This window comes from Staurois parvus, unplaced genomic scaffold (assembly GCF_062004578.1).
Source record: "Staurois parvus isolate SC_StPar_1 unplaced genomic scaffold, SC_StPar_1.0 ptg000757l, whole genome shotgun sequence".
In the NCBI taxonomy this organism is placed as follows: Eukaryota; Metazoa; Chordata; class Amphibia; order Anura; family Ranidae; genus Staurois; species Staurois parvus.
In genome coordinates this window covers 270,577-295,000 of record NW_028318553.1, presented here as the reverse complement: position 1 = coordinate 295,000, position 24,424 = coordinate 270,577, and the positions used below count along the sequence as shown (strand labels likewise).

The window sequence follows — 24,424 nt, the reverse complement described above, 5'->3', positions numbered from 1 at the left end:
TCTAATGCTTTGCATTGCACTTGGTGATGTAAGGCTTGGATGCAGCTGCTCGGCCATGGAAACCCATTCCATGAAGCTCTCTACGCACTGTTGTTGGGCTCATCTGAAGGCCACACGAAGTTTGGAGGTCTTTAGCTACTGACTCTGCAGACAGTTGGCAACTTCTGCGCACTGTGCGCTTTAGCATGTGCTGACCCCGCTCTGTCATTTTACGTGGCTTACCACTTGGTGGCTGGGTTGCTGTTGTTCCCAGTTGCTTCCACTTTGTTATAATCCCACTAACAGTTGAGCGTGGAATATTTAGTAGCCAGGAAATGTCACGGATGGACTTATTGCACAGGTGACCACCTATCACGGGACCACGCTTGGAGTCACTGAGCTCCTGAGAGCGACCCATTCTTTCACCAATGTTTGTAGAAGCAGTCTGCATGCCAAGGTGATGATTTTATACACCTGTGGCCATGGAGGGGATTGGAACACCTGAATACAATGATTTGAGGGCTGGACCAATACTTTTGGCAATATAGTGTATATTCCACCAACGTTCAGGTGCCATTGTAATGAGATAGTCAATGTTACCTGTCAGTGGTCAGAATTTTGTGTGTGTGATATGTAAAAACAAGCAGAGCCGTTAGAATTTTGAGAATCGAATATATATATATATATATATATATATATATATATATATATATATATATATATATATATCTCAAAATTCTAATGGCTCTGCTTGTTTTTTTTTGTAGACTATAAGGAAGCCTTATTATCACAAGGTTTTTTGTAATGTTTTATGACAGTCCAATAAAAATTCTGTTTCATGGAGGATTAGCACAAATGTCCCGGTAATATCTTTGAACAAGATTTTTTTATTGATACGAAGTAGAAATTTAGAGGATTTGTTTTCTTTGCCTTACTATATCAGTCACTGTATTTCTGGAATTAGTGGTGTTTTTTTTTAAACTGTAACTGAAATTAAGTGAAGAGTTGGTATGTTGTTGAGAATGTCAATTGTGCCTAAGCAGTACCCGGAAAAAAAAAATTACCTATTGTCTTGAATCCTTCTTAAGAATTAGAAGTGTACTTCCTGTTCTGTAAGCTCGTACAGTAGCTTTATATCTACAGTGTGAAATCATCTAAAGCACTGCTGCCTCTGTTTGCTAGTGCCCAGAGATCTGGAGGAAGATTTGGTGATGTCACTACTGTGCAGCTCACTGTTCTCCTGGCTGGAGAGGAAGCTGTACCTGACGACCTGCAGTGCAAGGATCTCCCTGCTTCTGGTTCATATGTTCTGTGACTCGGTGCTTTCTTTCTCTCCTGGCACTTTTATTGGATTGTTTGTGCAGCAAAGAACAAGGCATGCTAGGTCAGTAATGGGGAAAGGACCAGCTGCAGGGAGACCACAGATAGTACTGGTGACTAGTCCATTGCCATCTGCCTGCCGTTTTTTTGGGCACAGTTTAGGTCCCTCTTTAAATAAGCCAGTAAAGACCAGTTTTTATTGTAAGATTGTATTCTATTTTTCTAATCTTTCCTTTTTTATATTGTCTTTATAACAATAATTCATTTCTGTTTAGGTCACTATAAGAAAATGCGTCATCTCACGTCCCTGTCAGCGTGTCCTGCACTTTGGCGTTCTTTGCCTTGCCCGACCTCTGAACTCAGGCTGGATTTTGTGCTTCCAGGTGGCCAATCTTTTCGGTAAATTGCTTTATATAAAACTGTATATAAAAATAGAATTTCCAAATTCCTATGTTAATAACTGCAAAAGCCAGTTATATTGTCAAGTAAGTATTGCACTGTTTGCTTAAAGTGGTTGTAAACCTCAGACATGAAATATGAAAAAAGCATTTCCCTCTACAGTGTGTACTTGTCTCAATTAAGAGCACAAAGTATCATTTCTGTCTGCTGTTTTGTTCCTCTATCAGCATGAATCACTTCTGACAAGTTTTCCTGACACCAAGAGAAAAATGGTGACAGGGAGGGACCTTCAGCAGATTGACAGGCTCAGCTCTGTACCTGTGAGCTGTGTGGAGGTGGGTGTTGTGTCTCTTCTCTCCAATCGGCTCTCACAGCTCTCCTCACTGAGCTCTTCAGTGTGTAATTTCAGCTCTCAGCTCCCTATATTATCCCCTAGGGGTAGATGGCCGCACAGGGAGTGCACTGTTTTCCACGAGTCATCCAATACAGAGACATTAACCTGTATAGCACAACTATTGTGAAGCACTGCAAAGCATGAAGCAGAGCCTGTGTATGTAATGAGGAAATATGGCTGCCCATATGTATGTATACAATCTTTATAGAAACAGGGTTTGTAAAATGCAGATTGAAAAGCGGGGCTTTTTTTTCAGAGAACAGGTGCAGGAACTCCCCATTTCCGAGTCACCCTTTGACTGTGCCTCTACCCACCCCTGAGCACCATTCCTTGGCTCCACCCCCTACCCACCTCCCAGTACTGTCCCTTTGAAAGATTACAAAGCCAATTGTATGGAATTTTGTAAATGATAACAAGAAAAGCAGTCAAATAGATTCCCCCCAGCAACAATGGACTACCCACAACAAAATACTCCCCAGCAACAACAGACCCCCTTCCCCCCCCCAACAGCAACAACAGATCTCCCCACAGCCAGCATCAATGGACCCTTCAGCAGCGAGCAACTATAGACCCCTCCCTCAACAGTAGATCTCTCCCAGGAACAATTGACCGCCCAACAAGATAAGATCCACCCCAGAAACAATAGAATACACAGCCAGCATGAATGAACCCTTCACCGGCGAGCAACAATAGACCCCTCCCTTAACAGTAGATCTCTCCCAGGAACAATTGACCGCCCAACAAGATAAGATCCACCCCAGAAACAATAGAATACACAGCCAGCATGAATGAACCCTTCACCGGCGAGCAACAATAGACCCCTCCCTTAACAGTAGATCTCTCCCAGGAACCATTGACCTTCCAGCAAAAAAAAAAGATCCACCCCAGCAACAATAGACTTCCCCAGCAGCAATAGACCCCCCTCCCCACAGAAATAGATCCCCTCCAGCAACAATAGATCCCCTTGCAGCCAGCATCAATAGACCCTGCAGCACACTCCAGCACCCCTTGCCATTAAATACATTCAGTTCCCCCTCGTTCCCGCTGAAAAAAGCCCTGTTGTTAAGTATTTACATGAAGCCAATCTCTTTTTGCATGCTTTTTTGTGGAAAAAAAAAACCCTTGACAAGGTCCTTAACCTCTTTCCACCCAGCCCTGGCATCTCTTTAACTGGGTCTTTATACCCGGGGGACAGGAAGAGCAGCCCATTCACGTGACCGCCGTGATTGGCAGCCACGGGTCACATGATGGGGAGCTAGGCCTACCAGCTCCCAATCATTGCTAGAGACAGCAGCTCTCTATGACAGCCTGGTCACTTTGTTGGGAGCACGCAGTGAGTGCTTTGGGCACAGAAACCTCACCCATCCATATACACACTTGTGCTGCCTGCAGGCATTAATGCCCGTCCTCTTTGCTGCTGCACATATGCATTAAATGGGCAGCAAGAGGTTAAGGAAATAGTGTAAGTGGGATTAGGGCTGGTCTTTTTTTTTTTTTTTCTTTTTCCTTTTTTTTTTAGTTATGATTGGCTTCTGTGAGGTTACTCAACTTTTACACAAATTTGTTAAAAAATGTAGCTTAAAAATGAACAAAGAATTCCATGTATGACACTTATTACATAGTTACATTGGTTCAGCTTGGAACAATGTAGCTATACACATACCAAACCAGCAGGATCCCCCTGGAAGCTGGAAATCCCTGTAGTAGGAACTGTTCAGTGACCTCTGCTAGCTCCCGGGTCCTGCGTGAAGCGTCTGCCCTACTGCATTCTGAATACAGGACGTCGGTTGCCCAGCATGTGCGCCATTCAGAGAATGCTTTTGCATTTTGCATAACAGAGATGCAAAGCATTCGTTGATTGGACGAGATGGAGAAGTGGGGCAGTGATGTCATACTCTCCACCTTATCAAATAAGAGAGCACTTTGCATTCATTGAGATAATGCAAAGCATTCTGTGACTGGTGCCCGTGCCCAGCAGCCGACCTCCTGTGTTCACAGTGCAGCAGGGCAGTCGCTCAGCATGGGATCTGTAAGCTAGTGGAGATCACTGGAGTACAAGTGATTTCCAGCTCTTAGAGTAGTGGTCTCCAAACTGCGACCCTTTGCTAGTCCTCCCACTGATATGAGGCACTATTCCTTCCACCGACACCAATAGTGGGGCATAATTCCTGCCACTGACACTAATAGTGGGACACCATTCCTCACACTGATATCCAATAATGGAGCGCCATTCCTCACACTGATATCAATAATGGAGCGCCATTCCTCACACTGATATCCAATAATGGAGCGCCATTCCTCACACTGATATCCAATAATGGAGCGCCATTCCTCACACTGATATCAATAATGGAGCGCCATTCCTCACACTGATATCAATAATGGAGCGCCATTCCTCACACTGATATCCAATAATGGAGCGCCATTCCTCACACTGATATCAATAATGGAGCGCCATTCCTCCCACTGATATCAATGATGGGGCACCATTCATCCCACTGATATCAATGATGGGGCACCATGCATCCCACTGATATCAATGATGGGGCACCATGCATCCCACTGATATCAATGATGGGGCACCATTCATCCCACTGATATCAATGATGGGGCACCATTCATCCCACTGATATCAATGATGGGGCACCATTCATCCCACTGATATCAATGATGGGGCACCATTCATCCCACTGATATCAATGGTGGGGCACCATTCATCCCACTGATATCAATGGTGGGGCAAAATTCATCCCACTGACACCAATGGTGGGGCAAAATTCATCCCACTGACACCAATGGTGGGGCACCATTCCCTCCACTGACACCAATGGTGGGGCACCATTCCCTCCACTGACACCAATGGTGGGGCACCATTCCCTCCACTGACACCAATGGTGGGGCACCATTCCCCCCACTGATACCAATGGTGGGGCACCATTCCCCCCACTGATACCAATGGTGGGGTACTGTTCCACCCAGTAATACCAATGATGGGCCACTATTCCTCCTACTGACCACAGGTGCTATATAACTGACTACCAACCCTGTGGTGATGTTTATTCTCACTGATGCTGGGCCTGGGACATTTTCTACCCCACTGGCCACAATCCGGCTCCCCTGAAGGACAGTAAACTGGCCCTTTGTTTGTGAAGTTTGGAAACCCCTGTTTTTAGAGGGATCCTAGAGGTATGGTATATATATATATATATTCTATTGGTCCAAGGAAAGTTCAGCTTTAAGGTACTGCTTTACCTCTCCTATCACATTGCATTAAAACACAAGGCAGCCAGATCTTCAACTTCGATATAACGTCCTCATAAAGGCGTTGCCATTGTGCTTGGTGCTTTAGGGAAGCTGCAGACACACATGGAATAGTTTCTTCCAGTGTAATTAATGAAAAACTTGTCATTTTCGCTCAGGTGGAGGGAGAGCAGTCCAGGTTTCTGGACTGGCGTGGTACATGGGCGTGTGTGGACCCTGACACAGAAGGATGACCACCTCTGGTACGCTGTGTACCCCAACACAGAGGAAGATGAGGGGGAACCAGAGAAGAAGGCCACAAAGAGAAAGCTGCAGAAGACAACCTTCGGGGCCATCAACACTGAAGACATTAAACAAGAACAAGACAATGACTGGACAAATGTAACCATTCATATCGACTCCAAAGACTGCAAGAAAGACGGGGAAACACTGGAGGATTATTTCCAGCTCCACCTCAGTCTCCAGGATCTCTATAAGCAGTGGGGAGAATCAGACACCAACTTTCAGAAAGTAGCCAGAGAGTTTTCAGGTAAGTATCTAATTTACTGTACATCTGTGTATTTTTTGTAATTAGATTTTTTAATAGAATGTCATATTTATAACTATTCAGCACTTTTTCAGGGAACATACAAAGGCTGTCAACATGAATCTAAGGCTGGTTTCACACTGCTGTGCTTTAAACTGCGCTATGTGTTAAAATGTAATGCAATGCATATGTATGAATAGATGGTTGCTAAAGTGATTCTAAAGGCTTATTTTTTTAACGATACCAAACATGTCTATACTTACCTGCTGTGCAGTGGCTTTGCACAGAGCAGCCCGGATCCTCTTCTTCTCGGGTCCTCCACCAGCGCTCCTGGCCCCTCCCTCCTGTCAGGTATCCCCACAGCAAGCAGCTTGCTATGGGGGCACCCGCTGTTCCATGTTCCCATTCACACACCTAGCTGTGACTCAGCCCCACCCCTCTCTCTTCTCATTGGCTCACTGGCTGTGATTGACAGCAGTGGGAGCCAATGGCTGAGCCTTCTGTCTCAGCCAATGAGAAGAGGGAGTCCCAGGATAGCTGAGACTCCAGTGCACATCGCTGGATTGAGAATTTTTTTTTGGGGGGGAAAGCTGGGGGAATGCTTCACAGAGAAGGTTTTTACCTTCATGCGTCGAATACATGAAGGTAAAAAAACCTTGAGCCTTTAGAACCACTTTAAGGATGCTGTTTGGTTCAGGTTCTGATATTCACTGGTTGTTAAGTAGCCGGCACATGCCAGGGCACTTAACTGGTAAATGGCGGAGCCAGCACTCACCGGTCATTGGCTGGTTGTTAGGGATGCTGATGAGTACCAACTCCAACAACCAGCGTATGGTCTGATCACTGACAGCACTCATACATCTGTTTCCCAAAGACAACCTCTGGATATGATGCTGAGCACGTGCGCTCAACCGCTATGGTCAACCATGACGAGGCGTGTTCTGAGTAGAACCTGTCCTGTTAAACCGCTATATGGTCTTGGCCACCGTGCTGCAGCTCAGATTCAGGGTCTTCGCAATCTTCTTATAGCCTAGGCCATCTTTATGTAGAGCAACAATTCTTTTTTTCAGATCCTCAGAAAGTTCTTTGCCATGAGGTGCCATGTTGAACTTCCAGTGACCAGTATAAGAGAGTGAGAACGATAACCCCAAATGTAACCCACCTGCTCCCCATTCATACCTGAGGCACTAACGAGTCACATGGACACCGGGCAGGGAAAATAGCTCATTGGGCCCAATTTGGACCTTGTCACTTAGGGGTGTACTCACTTTTTTTGCCAGTGGTTTAGACATTAATGGCTGTGTTAAGTTATTTTGAGGGGACAGAAAATTTACATGTTATACAAGCTGTACACTGACTACGTCACATTGTAGCAAAGTGTCATTTCTTCAGTGTTGTCACATGAAAAGATAGAATCAAATATTTACAAAAATGTGAGGGTTGTACTCACTTCTGGGAGATACTGTAGCAGTCTTGTGACTTTGATAAGTGCCTGATTGAGCACTGGGTAATCTTGTAGGAGGAGTTTTCATTTGGCTCTGACTGTCGTATGAGGATGCAGGACCCCTGACCCTCTTTCTGGACAGCGCTGACTGGCCTTGTGCTCATCACATGCACCCTCCCAAAGAAAAAAAAAAACACTCCAGCATGACACACCAAACGGAGCATGTGCAGAGTCACTCCTAGAACTCTGTACTATCAGCAGATAGATTGGGGGCAGTAGAAGAAGGGGAGGCTCAGAGAAGTCAGGATCAAACATCCTTTTTACACAATGCGGAGATTTAACCCCTTAGGTTCCACAGTGAGTATAACAAGTATGCTTTACTGTATATACAGACTGATTGTACTGTTGTGGGTTTAGTAAACACTTTTTAAACTCTAATGAGCAGGGCCCACTGATTCCTCTTGTATTATATGGTATTGTAACTGTACTGCCTGCCCTAATTTTTGTAAAGTGCTGCAGAGACTGTTGCCATATTTAAATCCTGTATAATAATATTTTTTCAAACATATTTAGGCCAAAAACATGGTGGCATACACCACCCTCTTCCCCTTACCTGAATTGTGGGATGCAGCCCTCAGAGAAATCCTGTTTTTTTGTTTTTTTTTTAATTTTTGTTAATTTAGCTTGGCTGTGCATAGCTCTGTCTACACAGTTGTGTCATCTGGGTTTAATATTTGCATTCCTTTACTATGAGTCCTGTAAAGAGCAGGGATCCCTCTTTCCTCACCAGTGTCGTTCACTGGAACTTCCTCCAACCAGGTTCATACCTCCATACAGACCTGAGGCCACTGTCAGATTTATAAGGGGATAGAAGGGGCAACTGCCCTGAGCCCCCTGATAGGAGCCCCCCTCTGTACAAAAACTATTAAAAAAAAAAAAAAATATATAAAAAAATGTATATAATAAAAAATAATATAATAAAAAATTGCTTTCTTTTATTACATGAATCTTTGGGAAGTAATATTTTGCCAACCATCATCTGTAAAGGACCAAGGGCGGACTGACCATTTGGAAACTCGGGCACTGCCCGAGGACCCGGGGTCAGTAGGGGGCCCCATGAGATGCCCCTGGTACCTTTTTTCATAGGCTTTTTTGAGTTTGGGCAAGGACACAGGGGCCCCATGATCCCCTATTTACCGGGGGCCCCATGAGTTGTCAGTCTGCCCCTGCTCTGGACTGGTATATCGTATCACTTTTAAAAACAAATTTTGGCAGCTCAAGCAAACCACACATAAAGTGCTGTAACTGCATGTATGTGTGCACGCATGACCTCAGAATAACGTTGTCATGTGCGACTGTCATTGAGAATGTAAACCAACTCTGTGTATAAAGCCCCCCCCCCACCTTCCCAAACCTGAAGTGCCCTGGGCCTCCCAAGGTCTAAATCTGGTCCTAGCTGTGGCTGAGGGAAAGTTGTACAAAAACTTGTGGAGGGCTCCTGCAATGCACTTATCAGTGTTGCAATGCTCTGCTGGCACCAAAGCAATCATATAATAAGGGCACATTTTTAGTATATCAGTGTTGATGCATTTATTTCACTTTTGCAAAAGGTGAACTGTGCTCCTAAGGCTGGATTCACACTTTTGGATTTTTGCTTGATGCATCTCAACAGGTGCATCAACGTGTGCTGATATGCGTTTTTATTGCATTTCCATTGGTTTCAAAACACATAAGTGTTGATCCATCTTTAAAACTGTACAAACATGGGAGAACATTCGATCTTTATATTGCTAGTGTCCTAGTGGTAACCATACCAAGGTCCCCAGTGATACCGTCTTGTTTTTATGAGGTTTATTAATAAAGGAGCTGAGAATCTTCACTTCAATCAAGCTGATGCAGTGCAGCACATCGCATGTTATTCATGCAGGAACTGCACCGCATTCCTGTGCAAATCACATCCGTATCCGTCACCTCCCTCTGCCAATCCCTCCACTGGCTTCCGATTGCCCGACGGATAAAATTCAAAATACTAACATTGACGTATAAAGCTGTTCATAATACTGCCCCAAACTACATCACCGATCTGGTATCCAAATACCACCCAAAACGCACTCTCCGCTCCTCACAAAACCTCCTACTCTCTAGTCCCCTGGTCTCCTCCTCCCATGCCCGTCTCCAGGACTTCTCCAGGGCTTCCCTCATCCTCTGGAACTCCCTACCCCAATCCATCAGACTGTCACCTACTCTCCTCACCTTTAGGCGCACCCTGAAAACCCATCTCTTCAGGGAAGCCTACCCCGCCCTCACCTAATTACTGAACTCCTCTGCTCTTCCTACCACTCCATCCCCCACAGCTATCTTCTCCTGTACCCCTATCCCCTCCCTCCTAGATTGTGAGCTCCAAGGAGCAGGGCCCTCGATCCCCTCATGTATTGAATCGTATTGTTACTGTACTGTCTCGTGTATTGTCTCCCATTATAATGTATAGCGCTGAGCAAACTATTGGCGCTATATAAATACTGTATAATAATAATAATAATGTCTGTGCAGTGCGATTTGAGTCATACATTTCATATGGCTCCAGTCACATCGCATCCACACCAAAAAGGTGCAGGACCCTTTTTTTCCCGCACCTGATTCTCATCATATGGGTGTTCAAACCCATGTGATAAGAATTCTAGTAATTGCACTGCATTTTGCGATCTGTTTTGGGGTGTCGTTAATTTACCATTGACACCCGTACCAGGTCGCATGAAGGCCATGCGATTGTAATGCGGTGTGAAAAACGCACAGAATTTGTGTTTCTGGCACCGCATTAGTGTGAACCAGGGCTTACGCTGCATTCAAACCTGAGTGTTTTGAAGCTCGAAGATGCTCAACAAGCAAAAAATGAGTGTGAACAGAAGCCATTGAAATGAATAGGATTCTGCTTCTTGAGCATCTTCAAGCTTCAGGCTATAAAAAGCTCAGGTGTGAATGCAGCCTTAGGGCTCATGTACACGGGGCGTTTGGAAAATTCTTCTGAACTATGGAAACTGACTGCTGGAAAACATAGGTTAAAAAAATGTCAGTTTAGCTGCGTTTGCATAACGCGTTTATGCACGTTTGCGTTTTAGAAGCGTTTTTAATGGCTAACCTCAGGAGACCTTCCGAAATGCCCAGAATGCACTGAAAAATAGTAAACAAATTAACTATTTCAGACATTTTGAGAGGAATAGAGAGCGCAGAAGCAGAGAGAGGAGCATGTGTTGAGATGACCTGTCTTTTCTGGTTGTATTCACTATGGATCCCATCATGAGCAAAATGCGGCACGTTCTACAATTTTTTACTTCTTGCAAAACCTGAAACTGACAGCGCTGGTGTACCGGGTCCATTTGAGTACATGGAAAACGCTGTGCATGCATTTCTGATGATGAAAAAAGGCTCTGGACAGCATCTGGATATGGAACAGTTAAACGCTTCTAGACGCAAACGCTTATAAACGCAGTTAACCGCATATACACGTGTTTAAAAGCATTTGCCTGTAAACGACGATGTGTACATGGACACATAGGAAAACATTAGGGAGAGTTCAGGGGCTGCTGAAAAAAATGCTCAACAGCTCCTGAACGTCTGTTTATCAGCTGCAGTGTACATGAGCCCTTACTGAGTAAAGATACTCAACTCCTTTTGTAAATCAGCCTCATTGTGCAATCCCATTCTCCTTGTGCTGCTGCGTTGTGCTATAATCTGTGAAGTAATGTGTTGCCGCCTCTCTCCCTCCAGGAATTCGCATGCTGCGCCAGGATCCCTTAGAATGTCTCTTCTCATTCATCTGTACCTCCAACAACCACATCTCCCGTATCACAGGAATGATCGAGCGAGTTTGCAGCACTCTAGGAAGACGCCTGTGCCGACTCGATTCTGTGGACTATTACTCCTTCCCCAGTCTCCAGGCGTTGGCGGGTAAGCCGTCTCTCTGAACATCAACTGGCTGCAGGAGAGCCATGTTCAAAAGCAAACCACTTTTAGTTTTGACCTAGGATTCTAGATTCCATCTAGTTGTGCTTGTACTCTTTATTCTCTACTAAGGCACTGCTCGAGGGCCCGGGGGGGCCCCATTAGATGCCCCTGGTACCTTTTTCATTGGCTTTTTTGAGTTTGGGCAAGGACACAGGGCCCCATGATGCCCTATTGCCCGGGGGCCCCATGAGTTGTCAGTCCGCCCCTGTATAGGCATATCCGTGAATAAATAATGAAATTACAGGTTTAAAATAAAGTGCATGTGCCTTTTAAATTCATAAATGAGTTGATTCAAAACAAAAGTCCCAATATTCCAAGAAAGATTGGATATTAGTCGTGTAAACCCCCTTATAGAAGTCCACATAGGCTAACATGCATGTGCCTTTAAATTCATCCAGTGCAAAGAAATTTCACCAAAAGAGTCCTTTGCTATAATGGTGTGAGTCCCCTATTGCTGTGCACACTCCTCCATCTCAGGTTCATCCACCATTACACCGTGCTCAAGTAAAAATGAACATCTACCAAAACCCCATGAACCCCACATGACATACACTCACCGGCCACTTTATTAGGTACACCTGTTCAAATGCTTGGTAACACAAATTGCTAATCAGCCAATCACATGGCAGCAGCTCAATGCATTTAGGCATCTAGATGTGGTGAAGATGACTTGCTGAAGTTCAAACCAAACATCAGAATGGGGAAGAAAGAGGATTTAGGTGACTTTAAACATGTCATGGTTGTTGGTGCCAGACGGGTTGGTCTGAGTATTTCCAAAACTGCTGATCTACTGGGATTCTCAGGTACCACCATCTCTACGGTTTACAAAGAAGGGTCTGAAAAAGAGAAACTATCCAGTGAACGGCAGTTGTGTGGACGAAATAGCCTTGTTGATGTCTGTGGTCAGAGGAGAATGGGCAGACTGGTTGCTGTGACAATCAGATGGAAGGGTCAGAATTTGGCGTAAACAACATGAAAGCATTGATCCATCCTGCCTTGTATCAACGGTTCAGGCTGGTGGTGTGATGATGTGGTGGAGATTTTCTTGGCACTAGTAAGGTGGACCTAATAAAGGGACCATTGAGTGTGTATTGAAAATTGCTCTCTAACTGGCTGGAGTGTCCAAAATCAAAATGCAGAGTGTGCTTCCCCCAAACCCTAGATCAGGTCGCTCTACTGTAGACCCTAGGCACTAAATGCTGTCAGGGGCTTGTCCTGTGTCGTATAAATCACTTAAAGCGGAGTTCCAGCTGAAAAAAAGAACAAAAGTCAGCAGCTACAAAGACTGTAGCTGCTGACTTTTAAAATACAGACACTTACCTGTCCCTTGGTCCAGCAGTGTTCTCACCATGGCTGGTTTCACTGGCCGTCTTCTCTCCCCGGCGCCGGCATCTTCAGTGTGGGCACCTGGCTGTGACAGCTTGCGGCTTCACAGCCAAGTGCCCCACTGCGCATGCGCAAAAAGGATCATTCTTCCCAATGACCACAAGTGTAAGGATCATTCTCTCCGATGACCACAAGTGTAAGGATCATTCTCTCCGATGACCACAAGTGTAAGGATCATTCTTCCCGATGACCAGAAGTGTACGGAGCCTTCTTCCCAATGACCACAAGTGTAAGGAGCCTTCTTCCCAATGACCACAAGTGTAAGGAGCCTTCTTCCCAATGACCACAAGTGTAAGGAGCCTTCTTCCCAATGACCACAAGTGTAAGGAGCCTTCTTCCCAATGACCACAAGTGTAAGGAGCCTTCTTCCCGATGACCACAAGTGTAAAGAGCCTTCTTCCCGATGACCACAAGTGTAAGGAGCCTTCTTCCCGATGACCACAAGTGTAAGGAGCCTTCTTCCCGATGACCACAAGTGTAAGGAGCCTTCTTCCCGATGACCACAAGTGTAAGGAGCCTTCTTCCCGATGACCACAAGTGTAAGGAGCCTTCTTCCCGATGACCACTAGTATACGGATCATTCTTCCCGATGACCACTAGTATAAGGATCATTCTTCCCGATGACCACTAGTATACGGATCATTCTTCCCACTGACTATCACCATAATGCATGATGTGTTGTGCATACAGTAATTTTTGCCGGTGTTCTCTGAGCCCGGAAAGTTATTTCAAGGGTTCCTCTTTGTTAAAAAGGTTGAGAAAGGCTGGTGTAGAGTAGACAACACACTTCTGTGGTATGACAATGATGAAGTGCTGTTTTGCATCGCAGCCTTTAGGTGGAGCTAGAGGTCTCTGGCAATATTATCGAACAATTTTTACTTCTAGAAGATTCATCCTTCATTCTGCATCTCTCAGCACAGCAAGCCGTGTTCTGGAACATACTACACATACCTATGTTGTCATACATATGTCATTCAATATAAGATACTGATTGCTAGACGTTTAATCCATCTTGTTGACATGTGCGGCTTTATGTGACGTGTTGCCCAATAGTTGACCTATTCTGTCCCCTTGTTTTGCACAACAGCTGATGACACCGAGACCAAGTTACGTAACCTGGGCTTTGGGTACAGAGCAAAGTTCGTCAGCGAGAGTGCGAGGACCATCTTACATAAGCACGGCCTGGACTGGTTGGAGAGCCTTCGTCATGTTCCCTATAAAGAGGCGAAGACTGCGCTGTGCGCTTTGCCTGGAGTTGGAAGCAAAGTGCGTTTTGAAGCTCTGAAGTCATTCAAGTCAGTCTCTAAAAAGCTCAGCTCAACCTGTTCCCCTCCCATAACTCCTGCTCAGGGTTGAACCATTGATATTGGAAGGCTGCTGAGTATGGTCTGGTTCACACCAATGCATTTTTTTAGTGCATTTTGCAGAAACGCACTACAGTCCATTTAACATGGTTTCCTACGGGGCACATTCACATCTATGCATTTTTCAGCTGCTGCGGTTTTGAAATGGGTCACAGACTTTTTTTAAGTGCATTTTTGGTTCAGTAGACTTCAGTGGATATGCGTCAGAAATGCATTTAGTGCATTTTTTTATGCATTTTGCATTTTTAACCTGCATAACAACAAAAAAAAAAATAACACAAAATGGATCAAAAAACACGTGAAAAATTGTGTGTGCAATAAAGTACAGCAAAAGAGCACTGCAAATCAAAAGCAAATTGCATAAGTGTGACCCAGGCTTAAGGCTACCTTCACAATCGCTTCAGTGTTTTTGCCACATTTTTGTTGCATTTATACTGGACATGTGACTTATAAATTGCACGAATGACATGCAGGTGTGTTTTTAATGCATTCTTGTTAACTTTTCCATTGATTTCAATGGGGAAGTGCACTTTTTGGTAGTTTTTTTTTTTTTTTTTTTCTGCACCAAACCTGCACCAAAAATGCAGCAAGCAGCACTTTGATGCCCTGGACCCACAGTAGATCAGTGTGAAGAGTCCCATAGAAACTTTTAACGCAAAAGAGGAAGAAAAATGGATCCGTATGAAAGCAGCCTTAATGTTGGCAGAGGGGAGCAGGGTGAACTGAATTACTGATGGGTGAGCTGAGCTGAGCTGCTGAGTCTATGCTTGGAGAGGGAAGCGGGGTGAGCTGAGCTGCTGAGTTACTGATGGCTGAGCTGAGATGCTGTGTTACTGCTTGGAGAGGGAAGCGGGGTATGATGAGCTTCTGAGTCACTGCTTGGAGAGGGGAGCAGAGTAAGGGAAGCTGTTGAGTTACTGACGGGTGAAGGTGCAGGGTGAGCTGAGCTGCTGAGTTACTGATGGGTGAAGGTGCAGCGTGAGCTGAGTTACTGATGGGTGAAGGTGCAGGGTGGGCTGAGCAGCTGATTCACTGCTTGGAGAGGGGAGCAGAGTAAGTGAAGCTGCTGAGTTACTGACAGGTGAAGGTGCAGGGTGAGCTGAGCTGCTGAGTTACTGATGGGTGAGCTGAGCTGAGATGCGGAGTTACTGCTTGGAGAGGGAAGCTGGGTGAGATGAGCTTCTGAGTCACTGCTTGGAGAGGGGAGCAGAGTAAGTGAAGCTGCTGAATTACTGCTTGGAGAAAGGAGCAGGGTGAGCTGCGCTGCTGAGTTACTGATGGGTGAGGGTGCAGGGTGCCCTGAGCTGCTGAGTCACTGCTTGGTAATTGAGCAGTTTCGCTTACGCTGCTCCCCTCTCTAAGCAATGACTCAGCAGCTCAGGGCACCCTGCACTCTCACCCATCAGTAACTCAGCAGCTCAGCTCACCCTGCACCTTCACCCGTCAGTAACTCAATAGCTCAGCTTACCCTGCACATTCACCCATCAGTAACTCAGTAGCTCAGCTCACCCTGCACCTTCACCCGTCAGTAACTCAGCAGCTCAGCTCACCCTGCACCTTCACCTGTCAGTAATTCAGCAGCTTCGCTTACTCTGCTCCCCTCTCTGACGGGTGAAGGTGCAGGGTGAGCTGAGCTGCTGAGTTACTGATGGGTGAAGGTGCAGGGTGAGCTGAGCTACTGAGTTGCTGACGGGTGAAGGTGCAGGGTGAGCTGAGCTGCTGAGTTACTGATGGGTGCGGAGGCATGACAGGTTCATGGTAAATTTTTAAGCCTAAAAAAATGTTGAATCCCATTGCGGTCTTTTTTTTAAGAGGCCAGCTCCAGGGCTGTCACCTTGACTCCTGCCTTCATACCTAGTGAGTCGCAGACCTGAACATTTCTTTTTCCTAATATGCTTTTAGTAGTATGAATAAATATACAGTATAATGATTTTATTTAGGACTTTCAAAATTATATCTATTATTGCAGTGGTTCTCAACCTTTCTAGCGCCGCGACCCCTTAATACAGTTCCTCATATTGTGGTGACCCCCAACCATAAAATTATTTTCGTTGCTACTTCATAACTGTAATTTTGCAGTAGGAGGAATAGTGCCACGTCATTGGTGTCATTGGGAGGAATAGTGCCCCATCTTTGGTATCAGTGGGAGGAATAGTGCCCCGTCATTGGTGTCAGTGGGAGGAATAGTGCCCCCTTCATTGGTGTCAGTGGGAGGAATAGTGCCCCGTCATTGGTGTCAGTGGGAGGAATAGTGCCCCGTCATTGGTGTCAGTGGGAGGAATAGTGCCCCGTCATTGGTGTCAGTGGGAGGAATAGTGCCCCGTCATTGGTGTCAGTGGGAGGAATAGTGCCCTGTCATTGGTGTCAGTGGGAGGAATAGTGCCCCGTCATTGGTGTCAGTGGGAGGAATAGTGTCCCGTCATTGGTATCAGTGGGAGGAATAGTGCCCCGTCATTGGTATCAGTGGTAGGAATAGTGCCCCGTCATTGGTGTCAGTGGGAGGAATAGTGCCCCGTCATTGGTGTCAGTGGGAGGAATAGTGCCCCCTTCATTGGTGTCAGTGGGAGGAATAGTGCCCCGTCATTGGTGTCAGTGGGAGGAATAGTGCCCCCTTCATTGGTGTCAGTGGGAGGAATAGTGCCCCGTCATTGGTGTCAGTGGGAGGAATAGTGCCCCGTCATTGGTGTCAGTGGGAGGAATAGTGCCCTGTCATTGGTGTCAGTGGGAGGAATAGTGCCCCGTCATTGGTGTCAGTGGGAGGAATAGTGCCCCGTCATTGGTGTCAGTGGGAGGAATAGTGTCCCGTCATTGGTATCAGTGGGAGGAATAGTGCCCCGTCATTGGTATCAGTGGTAGGAATAGTGCCCCGTCATTGGTGTCAGTGGGAGGAATAGTGCCTCGTCATTGGTGTCAGTGGGAGGAATAGTGCCCCGTCATTGGTGTTAGTGGGAGGAATAGTGCCCCGTCATTGGTATCAGTGGGAGGAATAGTGCCCCATCATCGGTGTCAGTAGGAGGAATAGTGCCCCATCATCGGTGTCAGTGGGAGGAATAGTGCCCCATCATCGGTGTCAGTGGGAGGAATAGTGCCCCATCATCGGTATCAGTGGGAGGAATAGCGCCCCATCATTGGTGTCAGTGGGAGGAATAGCGCCTCATCATCGGTATCAGTGGGAGGAATAGTGCCCCATCATTGCTGTCAGTGGGAGGAGGAATAGTGCCCCATCATTGGTGTCAGTGGGGGGAGGAATAGTGCCCCATCATAGGTGTCAGTGGGGGGAATAGTGCCCCATCATTGGTGTCAGTGGGGGGAATAGTGCCCCATCATAGGTGTCAGTGGGGGGAATAGTGCCCCATCATAGGTGTCAGTGGGGGGAATAGTGCCCCATCATAGGTGTCAGTGGGGGGAATAGTGCCCCATCATAGGTGTCAGTGGGGGGAGGAATAGTGCCCCATCCTTGATGTCAGTGGGGATAGGAATAGTGCCCCATCCTTGGTGTCAGTGGGGGGAGGAATAGTGCCCCATCCTTGGTGTCAGTGGGGGGAGGAATAGTGCCCCATCCTTGGTGTCAGTGGGGGGAGGAATAGTGCCCCATCCTTGGTGTCAGTGGGGGGAGGAATAGTGCCCCATCCTTGGTGTCAGTGGGGGGAGGAATAGTGCCCCATCATAGGTGTCAGTGGGGGGAATAGTGCCCCATCATTGGTGTCAGTGGGGGGAATAGTGCCCCATCATAGGTGTCAGTGGGGGGAATAGTGCCCCATCATAGGTGTCAGTGGGGGGAATAGTGCCCCATCATAGGTGTCAGTGGGGGGAATAGTGCCCCATCATAGGTGTCAGTGGGGATAGGAATAGTGCCCCATCCTTGGTGTCAGTGGGGGGAGGAATAGTGCCCCATCCTTGGTGTCAGTGGGGGGAGGAATAGTGCCCCATCCTTGGTGTCAGTGGGGGGAGGAATAGTGCCCCATCCTTGGTGTCAGTGGGGGGAGGAATAGTGCCCCATCCTTGGTGTCAGTGGGGAGAGGAATAGTGCCCCATCCTTGGTGTCAGTGGGGGGAGGAATAGTGCCCCATCCTTGGTGTCAGTGGGGGGAGGAATAGTGCCCCATCCTTGGTGTCAGTGGGGGGAGGAATAGTGCCCCATCCTTGGTGTCAGTGGGGGGAGGAATAGTGCCCCATCCTTGGTGTCAGTGGGGGGAGGAATAGTGCCCCATCCTTGGTGTCAGTGGGGGGAGGAATAGTGCCCCATCCTTGGTGTCAGTGGGGGGAGGAATAGTGCCCCATCCTTGGTGTCAGTGGGGGGAGGAATAGTGCCCCATCCTTGTTGTCAGTGGGGGGAGGAATAGTGCCCCATCCTTGGTGTCAGTGGGGGGAGGAATAGTGCCCCATCCTTGGTGTCAGTGGGGGGAGGAATAGTGCCCCATCCTTGGTGTCAGTGGGGGGAGGAATAGTGCCCCATCCTTGGTGTCAGTGGGGGGAGGAATCGTGCCCCATCCTTGGTGTCAGTGGGGGGAGGAATCGTGCCCCATCCTTGGTGTCAGTGGGGGAGGAATAGTGCCCCGTCGTTGGTGTCAGTGGGAGGAATAGTGCCCCATCATTGGTATTAGTGACACCAATGATGGGGCACTATTCCCACTGACACCAATGATACTTACCTTGCAGACCCCTGCTCCAGCCTGGGCTCGCTCGCTCCCTCCCTCTCCCATGGTACAGACACTTACCTGTCAGATGTCTTCCTTCTCCGGCCGCTCTCCTCCTCTTCACTCGCTCGATCTTCGCGGTGCCGCTCGGCTCCTCCTCTCCAAGCTCCACCTCCTTGCCGGTGATTGGCCGCCTGTGTGCCTCTCCTGAGCTACAGTGCCGGCGGCCAATCACAGGCGAGGATTGATCTCGAGGTGTGTCCAGATGACAGGGGCGGCATGTCATCTCGCCCACACCTGGAGGCGGCGGCGAGGAGCGGTGTCTCGGTTCCTAAGACCATCGGAAATATGTGTTTTCCGATGGTCTTAGGCGACCCCTGTGGAAGCGTCGTTTGACCCCCGAAGGGGTCGCGACCCCCAGGTTGAGAACCGCTGTATTATTGGGTTCCTTTTCAAAAGCCATGCTGTCTTTAGCTGTATTTGAACCAGTTTTTGGCCATGTTTTGATCACAGTATTAGGGGGGATGAGGGGTGGAGTTGTCTCATTTACACAGTATGTCTTTCCATATTCTACATGTGATTTTAGGTTGCTGACTGTGTTTGCCTGATGGCACTTGACAAACCTGAAGCCGTACCTGTGGACACCCACGTTTGGCAAATCGCTAAGAGAGACTATATGCCTCAGCTCGGCCAGGGGAACAAAAGCATCACCGATCGAGTTTACCGAGAGATCGGTAAGAATATTTCACGTACATTGATTCATCCATGCTGATCTCTGCATTCTCCACCCATCTCCGCCCACCACCAATAACATTTTCCTTACTGTTCTGACGGATTTTGAACGCGGTTGTTGTGTATTACTGTATCACTGCCTATTGCTCTTCCTTTAAGTGGTTGTAAAACCTTACATATGCAATGAAATGACTAGCCTCAGGTGATATACAGAGCTGAAACGTATTGCTCTGCATAGGTTGTACCTTGTTATCTGCAGCCATCTCTCTTCTGCAGCCATTTTAAGTGCAGAATTTACACAGCATTTCTGAGCTTCCTGAAGCAGGGGATGGGGATCTGATGTCAATTCAGAGAGGAAAATCAAGTGGAAGGATTCAGGCCCCCCCCCCCCCCTAGTGGGGTTCATCGGACAGATACCCCTGCTGATCAAGTGGATTCCTTTCAGAATCCACCCCACGTGTGGAAGGGGCCTAAATGGGAAAAAAAATATCCATTTGTAGAAGGAGGCTAGAGCCAGGTGCAAACCATTTGTGTTTTGAGGCGAAGGTCCACTTTAATTTTTGAGAGCTTGTTTTCTTACTAACGTTACATATCTGATTTTATTTGTGGTCTTTCCAAATAAAGAGTATTATCCTCTTGGGGTAGAGGATCATTATAAACTACTGGAGTGAGAAATTGCAACAGGGAAATTATGTGCGAAATTGTCACCAAATTTCAAATTGTGAAAAATGATCCATTTTGTCATGATGACCATCATTTGTAAGGAGTCCTGCGCCACCTACTGCTTGAACCATTAATGCGCTCATTCTGTGCACCCAATCTATATGCAATCTTTTCAATTGTATGTCCTGCAAATTGTCATGTTTCTGTGAAATGTGGCAAATATTGATTTTTCTGTTCTGCATTCAACAGAACATGCGTTGCAGGTCACCGTTTTTTTTGTCACACTAGTAAAAATTTTAATGCCACACTGCTGGGCCTAATATGAGTATTTCTGGCTACTTCTGATCAAGTGTTGGGCTATTCATTTATTTGTGGTTGCCAGTTCTAGCTGTATATGATCATTCTTACCTTTCCTAATATGCTCTTCTTCTTACAGGAGATTACTTTCGGAACTTGTGGGGTCCATATGCCGGATGGGCACAGGGGGTAAGCAGACGTTTCATCAGCTGCTGTGCATTGTTACATCCTAGATTTTTTTTTCTGTCCCTTCAGCTGTTTCTTGGGAATGGAGCTTCTTGTTCTAGTACCCTATGACCTGGAACTAATGATCAGGGCCCTCCATTCCCTCTTGTATTGAACTGTATTGTTGCTGTATTGTCACCCATTATATTGTAAAGCGCTGAGCAAACTGTTCATGCTATATAAATCCTGTATAATAATAATAGTATATAAATAAGGATTTTATAGATTTTCTCTCGCTGCATGCTTGATCTGGTTTGATGAGTCAAGATTGTTGAGGTCAGCCACAGCCAGGCAATGAGGAGTTTTTCTGAAAGGGCCCAACCATGAAAGCTAGGGGTGTCAAACTCCATTTCATTGCGGGACACATCAGCAGTATGGTCCTCAAAAGGGTCAGTTGTATCTGTAAGACTATAAATGTTCAGAGCAACCCCCCCCCCCCCCCAACACACACACACTCCCTCTCCCTCTCCATCCCCCTCCCTCCCTCTCCCTCTCCATCCCCCTCCCTCTCCATCCCCCTCCCTCTCCATCCCCCTCCCTCTCCATCCCCCTCCCTCCCTCTCCCTCCCTCTCCCTCTCCCTCTCCCTCCCTCTCCCTCCCTCTCCCTCCCTCTCCCTCTCCCTCTCCCTCTCCCTCCCTCTCCCTCTCCCTCTCCCTCTCCCTCCCTCTCCCTCTCCCTCCCTCTCCCTCTCCCTCCCTCTCCCTCTCCCTCCCTCTCCCTCTCCCTCTCCCTCCCTCTCCCTCTCCCTCTCCCTCCCTCTCCCTCTCCCTCCCTCTCCCTCCCTCTCCCTCCCTCTCCCTCCCTCTCCCTCCCCCTCCCTCTCTCCCTCCCCCTCCCTCTCTCCCTCCCCCTCCCTCTCTCCCTCCCCCTCCCTCTCTCCCTCCCCCTCCCTCTCTCCCTCCCCCTCCCTCTCTCCCTCCCTCCCCCTCCCTCTCTCCCTCCCCCTCCCTCTCTCCCTCCCCCTCCCTCTCTCCCTCCCCCTCCCCCTCTCCCTCTCCCTCCCTCTCTCCCTCCCCCTCCCCCTCCCTCTCCCTCCCTCTCCCTCCCCCTCCCTCTCCCTCTCTCTCTCTCCCCCCCTCTCTCTCTCCCTCCCTCTCTCCCTCCCCCTCCCCCTCTCTCTCCCTCCCTCTCTCTCCCTCCCTCTCTCTCCCTCCCTCTCTCTCCCTCTCCCTCTCCCTCTCATCCGATGTCAAGAGCCCCCCCTTACATCACCGTGCAACCCCCTTTCCTTGTGCTGCTTCTGAGAAGGAGCTGGGAAGCAGAAGGTGCAGGGTTTGGAGGAGCACCAGAGGAGGGCTGGAGTCTGCTGAGACCAGGGAGGAGAAGACAAGGGGGTGCTGCAGCTGCACAGAAAAGCGCGGGATCTGTAGGAGGAGTTCTGTCGTCCTCTCTGCTGCCAACTGCTGTTGATGCATGTTAGCGAGTTCTTGGTCCATAAATCCATTCCGAAACTTGACCAACCACCTCATTCCTCCGACTTGGCACCCTAGGACATTTGGCTGTTTCCAAAATGAAGTAATATCTTAAAAGGACACCAATTTGATGACATTCCGGACATCCAGTGCGCCGCTAAATGATACTGCCCAGAGGTGTGGAGACCTTACCTTCGTTGAAGGTGACAACATCCATGAGTGTACATATTTTTTACAGTCCATTCCAGGAATTAAATGGTCACACCTCATATGTGGCTGATGCTACATACAGTTTATACAGCACTCACAGGGGCCACATCTGTTGGTAAAGGAAGCAGTTTGGTGTTGGTGGGTTTTAGGTTTGGTATGAGGAGTTGTTTCCAGGGGCATTTTGTATGTCTTAACCCCTAGACGCCAACGCACGCAAATATGCGGCCTTACAGCTGCATATTTGCGTCCCATTAGAAAATACATACAGTTGCAAGAAAAAGTATGTGAACCCCTTGGGATTACGTGGAGTTTTGCATGAATTGGGCATAAAATGTGCTCTGAACGTCATCTAAGTCACAACAATAGAAGACTGTGTTCTTCTATTGATGTGACTTAGATGACGTTCAGAGCACATTTTATGCCCAATTCATGCAAAACTCCACGTAATCCCAAGGGGTTCACATACTTTTTCTTGCAACTGTATGTGCCGAGAGCTCCCAGCACATGTCCGTGACTCACGGAAAGGTCCCGATCATGTGACGGCGAATCACGGAGGTCACATGACCCTAAAACCCCGCCCACCTCCCGGCTTCTGAAACTCTTGAAGGGCCGTGAGGTGCCAGCGCAAAGGGGATAATGTGGACCAATCCTCATATATGCTTTTCATGTTTGCTCCAAACTAGATAATGTGTGAGTGACACTTCTTGGTATGTATTACCTCACATCACAGAGATCACCGTACTCCTCCTGACAATGCCTTCATCTAGTTTTCTTCCAAGAAGTAGAGTTCCAGCTTTGTTCAGGCGTCATCCAGGTTCAGTATCTACTTCCTGCAAGGACATGCTGGCTCAGAGACTAAACAAATATGCAAAACATGATGCCTGTGCAGTTTTTGGCTGTGTTCACAAATGTTGGATACAGATCAGCCTCTGCTGAAGCTTCCCACTTTGCTACAAAGTTACAATGTTGCAGTCTAATCACTGGGGGGAGGGGGGAGAGAGACTAAGGAAATGCTTCCTCCTGCCTGCAGCAGACTGATAACATCATCTCAGCGTAGGCAAAGCCACAAAGCAAAGACTGCCCTACTTACATATACATACAGTGCAATATATACATATAATTTCACATGAGCAAAAAAGGCCCACACCTAAACACATAAAAAACAAAATAAATTAAACCCCCCCCCGCACGCAAATGTGTGGCCTCCTGGCATATGAGCCTAGACGCCAAGCGGCTGCACATTTGCCTTCATGTAACAAAAAACATGTGCTGAGAGAGCGCACCCTGCCCGGCTCTTTCGATCAGGACCTTTCCCAATCATGTGACCGGCCGTGACGTGACGGTGGCCACATGACACTAAGCCACGCCCCATCCCGCCCACCTTCCCGCCCACCTCCCGACGCAGGAACTCCTCTTCTTCGTCCCAGCGTGAAGGGGTTAAAATACCCTTTTAGAAAATGAAAAAAAAATATGCACTTTCAAATACAGAAAGGTGAATGGATCATGACCATTTTTTCATAGGAAGGTTTGCCGTTTATTTGCATCACACCAGAGCTGAGTTATGTTCTGAGACTGATTTAGCGAATAGCATTGAGCGTAGCTCATTTTTGAGTCTCCATGTTTTACCACATTTCGTTCGCTTACATTGTTAGCGGAGATACAAGGTCACAGAAAATTAGAATAACTTTTTTCTTTCCTCTAATTGTTTCCATGTCCAGGTCTTATTCTGTTCTGACCTCAAGAAATTCCAGAGCCCCGACAAACCCCCGAAAGCCAGGACAAAGACAAAAACAAAATTAAAGGAAGAAAACGCAATGACTTGAAAAATGTATATTTTTTTTTTTGTAGCAGATTCATGAAGAATTAAACATTTCCTTTATATGCTTGTGTGGAATTTTGGTTTTTAAGTTAACGTCAAGAAAAACTCAAAGGATAAGTTCAGCTTTTAACAAAAAATAATACATGCACATTTTTTTGCTGGTTAAAAAAAAGTGCATTTATTGTTTTTTTGTTTCTGGAGCCTCTAAAGCATTGCACTAGTCATCAGCAGATCGCTGGTACCATACAGGTCTCCTGCAGACCTGTCGGTATATCTTTGTGCTCATACATCATACAGGCAGGCAGATACACACTGACAGGAAGAATCCATGAACTACCATGGCGCTCTACAGA

The 24,424-nt window shown here is 47.2% G+C and overlaps 1 protein-coding gene across 1 annotated transcript in view; it reads left to right on the top strand.

The window, feature by feature from the left end:
* Positions 1 to 24,133, top strand: part of OGG1 (8-oxoguanine DNA glycosylase) — a 32,949-nt gene extending 8,816 nt beyond the window's left edge. Inside the window, exons 2-8 of the mRNA XM_089654334.1 lie at positions 1,575 to 1,698; positions 5,512 to 5,882; positions 11,089 to 11,268; positions 13,799 to 13,977; positions 19,298 to 19,445; positions 20,543 to 20,592; positions 23,971 to 24,133. Of these exons, the coding sequence (XP_089510460.1) occupies positions 1,589 to 1,698; positions 5,512 to 5,882; positions 11,089 to 11,268; positions 13,799 to 13,977; positions 19,298 to 19,445; positions 20,543 to 20,592; positions 23,971 to 24,075 (1,143 nt within the window). The 5' untranslated portion in view covers positions 1,575 to 1,588 and the 3' untranslated portion in view covers positions 24,076 to 24,133. The remainder of the gene's footprint in view (positions 1 to 1,574; positions 1,699 to 5,511; positions 5,883 to 11,088; positions 11,269 to 13,798; positions 13,978 to 19,297; positions 19,446 to 20,542; positions 20,593 to 23,970) is intronic.
* Positions 24,134 to 24,424: the final 291 nt, after the last annotated feature.